Source organism: Mesitornis unicolor, unplaced genomic scaffold (genome assembly GCF_000695765.1).
Source record: "Mesitornis unicolor isolate BGI_N332 unplaced genomic scaffold, ASM69576v1 scaffold48010, whole genome shotgun sequence".
Classification (NCBI taxonomy): Eukaryota; Metazoa; Chordata; class Aves; order Mesitornithiformes; family Mesitornithidae; genus Mesitornis; species Mesitornis unicolor.
Genome location: NW_010157146.1, coordinates 1,145 through 3,463, shown reverse-complemented (window position 1 = coordinate 3,463; position 2,319 = coordinate 1,145). Strand labels below are relative to the sequence as shown.

The 2,319-nt window shown below is 62.5% G+C and overlaps 1 protein-coding gene across 1 annotated transcript in view; it reads right to left on the bottom strand.

The window, feature by feature from the left end:
* The window catches only part of LOC104536282 (signal transducer and activator of transcription 3-like), a gene marked incomplete at its 3' end in the record, with an annotated part of 3,213 nt that extends 2,240 nt beyond the window's left edge, over positions 1-973 (bottom strand). Inside the window, exons 1-3 of the mRNA XM_010178848.1 lie at positions 846-973; positions 167-311; positions 1-70 (exon numbers count right to left, since the gene is read on the bottom strand). The exon at positions 1-70 is cut by the window's left edge and continues 59 nt beyond it. Coding sequence (XP_010177150.1) covers positions 1-70; positions 167-311; positions 846-973 — 343 coding nt within the window. The remainder of the gene's footprint in view (positions 71-166; positions 312-845) is intronic.
* Positions 974-2,319: the final 1,346 nt, after the last annotated feature.

The following is a 2,319-nucleotide window of genomic DNA, read 5'->3' as shown; positions in this document are numbered from 1 at the left end:
GCCGGGACTCCTCCCGCAGGCAGCGAGCCACGATGCGGGCTATTTCCATCGGCTTCTCCAGGTACCTGCTCTGTAAAAGGTCCAAAGCACACGGTCAGCAGGCACAGTGTAGCTCCTGGGACGGCTGCGGGTTGAGAGCTGCGCCAACCGGGCTCCCCCGCCTCACCTGCAGGAACTGCTTGATGCGGCGCAGGTTGTGCTGGTAGAGGACGTTGGACTCCTGCAGGAAGCGGCTGTACTGCTGGTCGATCTCCCCCAGCAGGTTGTGGAACACCAGCGTGGCGTGCGACTCCTTGCTGGCCGCGTACGCCCTGCGCCAGGGAGGGACAGCCCTGGGTGCCCAGCACAGGGAAGGGCCACGCTCTCCTCACACCCCCCTGTGCAGTTCAGTGCCCCAAGCCATCCTTATACCCTGCACCAGAGCAATCCCAACCGGCTCCACGCCAATAAACCAAGCCCTGCGACTGCCCCCGTGAGGGCAGGGACACAGTTTTGGACTCGGTGCAAAGCCTTGCCCTGAGCCTGGCAGACAGCGCAGACCAGCGTCTCCCCAGTCCCATGTGGATCTTGATGGGACCCAGGAACCAGTGCTCTCTGCCAGCCTCCTTTATGACAGAGGCCAGCATAAGGGCCCTTGACAGGGTCAGCTCCGTTTCAGAGCCCCCTTCTCCTGGTCTGAGGTCTAAGCCTCGTTCCCCTTTGCACCACACAGGCCCCAGAGAGGAGCAGCGGTCCTGGCACGCCCTGAGCCTGGGGAATGCTCCCCAAACTGCCTCGGCGCCTGTGGCCACCCTGGGCGCGGGTCCCGAGCAAAGTCCCAGTGCCAGCGTTTCGCAAGGCCTCACCAGTCCTGGCTCTCGATCCACGGGGCCAGGAACTGCCGCAGCTCCATGGGGAAGCTGTCGCTGTAGAGCTGGTGGAGCTGCTCCAGGTACCGTGTGTCAAGCTGCTGCAGCTGGTTCCACTGTGCCATCCTGGCCAGCTCCGGGGACCTGCGGGGATGGGGACACAACGGCTTAGAGCTGGCACTCAGTGCCCCAGGTCCAGGAGCTGGCTCCTCCTCAGCAAAACCCTTCCTGAGCCAGTGGCTGCGGGACCAGTTCAAGGAGCCCTGGGACCAGCACTGGTTTGTGCCTCGAGGCTGGGCTCTGGCGCAGCGAGAGCGGCCACCAGCTCCTGCTTGCAGGATGGGCACCGCTGCCATCAACACAGGCAGGCCTGGGCCAGGGGAACGTAGAACCACAGAGCAAAACCGCATCGCCAGTGCGGAGGTACCAGCACACAGGCCTGGGGAGGGCAAGAAGGAGCCACCAGGCCACGAGGGGCAAAGTTCTCCTTGCACCCGTGATGTCTGCGCCCTGGCACTCGGCTCCAAAGCCCCTGGCAGCGCAGGATGTGGCCACACAACCCAGCCTGCTGCGGGGCAAGTACCAAAGCACCCAAAAGCGAGTGCCCAGCAGCTCCGCTCCATCCCCAAACCCCAGCTCCAAATCCAGAAGAATTCTTCTTCTTCCCCGGGAAAAGCAACAGTGTAAAGGTTCCCTGCAGCCGCCTCAGTTGCGAAGCCGAATAAAGCCCAGGTCCTGACTCAGTCTCCCTTCACCATGGCATGAAATTAATCTCAAACATCCAAGATGAGAAGATCAGCACCGGCAGCCGGTGACCAATTGCACCAGATGACAGGAGCACAGGGAGCACAGCCCCGTCCTCTCCCAACCCCGGGAGGACCCCACAGCCCCCAGAGCCGGAGGGGATGCAGACAGGGAGGAGGCCTCACTCCGCAGGCTCAGAGCAGGGCTCAAAGTTGGGTCGTGGGCAGCTCCTGACAGCACCAACCCCCTCAGACCCAGGCTGAGCCACGCAGGAGCTCCCCAAGCACAGGGAACGCAGCTTCGGACCCGGTCTTGGTCTGGGGAGCCCTGAGCTCCCTCACTCACACCAGACTGCGCTTCCCAGCGCCTGCCTTTGGCAAAGCTTTCTCCTAGAGAGAGGCACCGTTTCCCAGAGCTTTCCTACCTTCTTTTGTGAGGGAAGGAGAGGTCTGGGGCACTATGGCACCAGTGACAGGTACAGGCTTTGATCTGGTGCCAGCTGGCCCTTCTGGCGCTGCAGCCGCCTGTCTGGAGGCTGGGAAGGAGCTCAGGGCTTTACAGTAAGAGCAGAAGGCGGAGACTGCCAGGAAGCACCAGAAACAAGGAAGGAGCAGCTTTCGAGGTAGCGACTTCTGCGTTGATGGAAATCAAACCGATGCTGACGAGGGCCTTTCGCTGCACGCAGGAAGCGAAGGCGCAGGGCTCTGCCCGCACCAGCAGTTGTTTC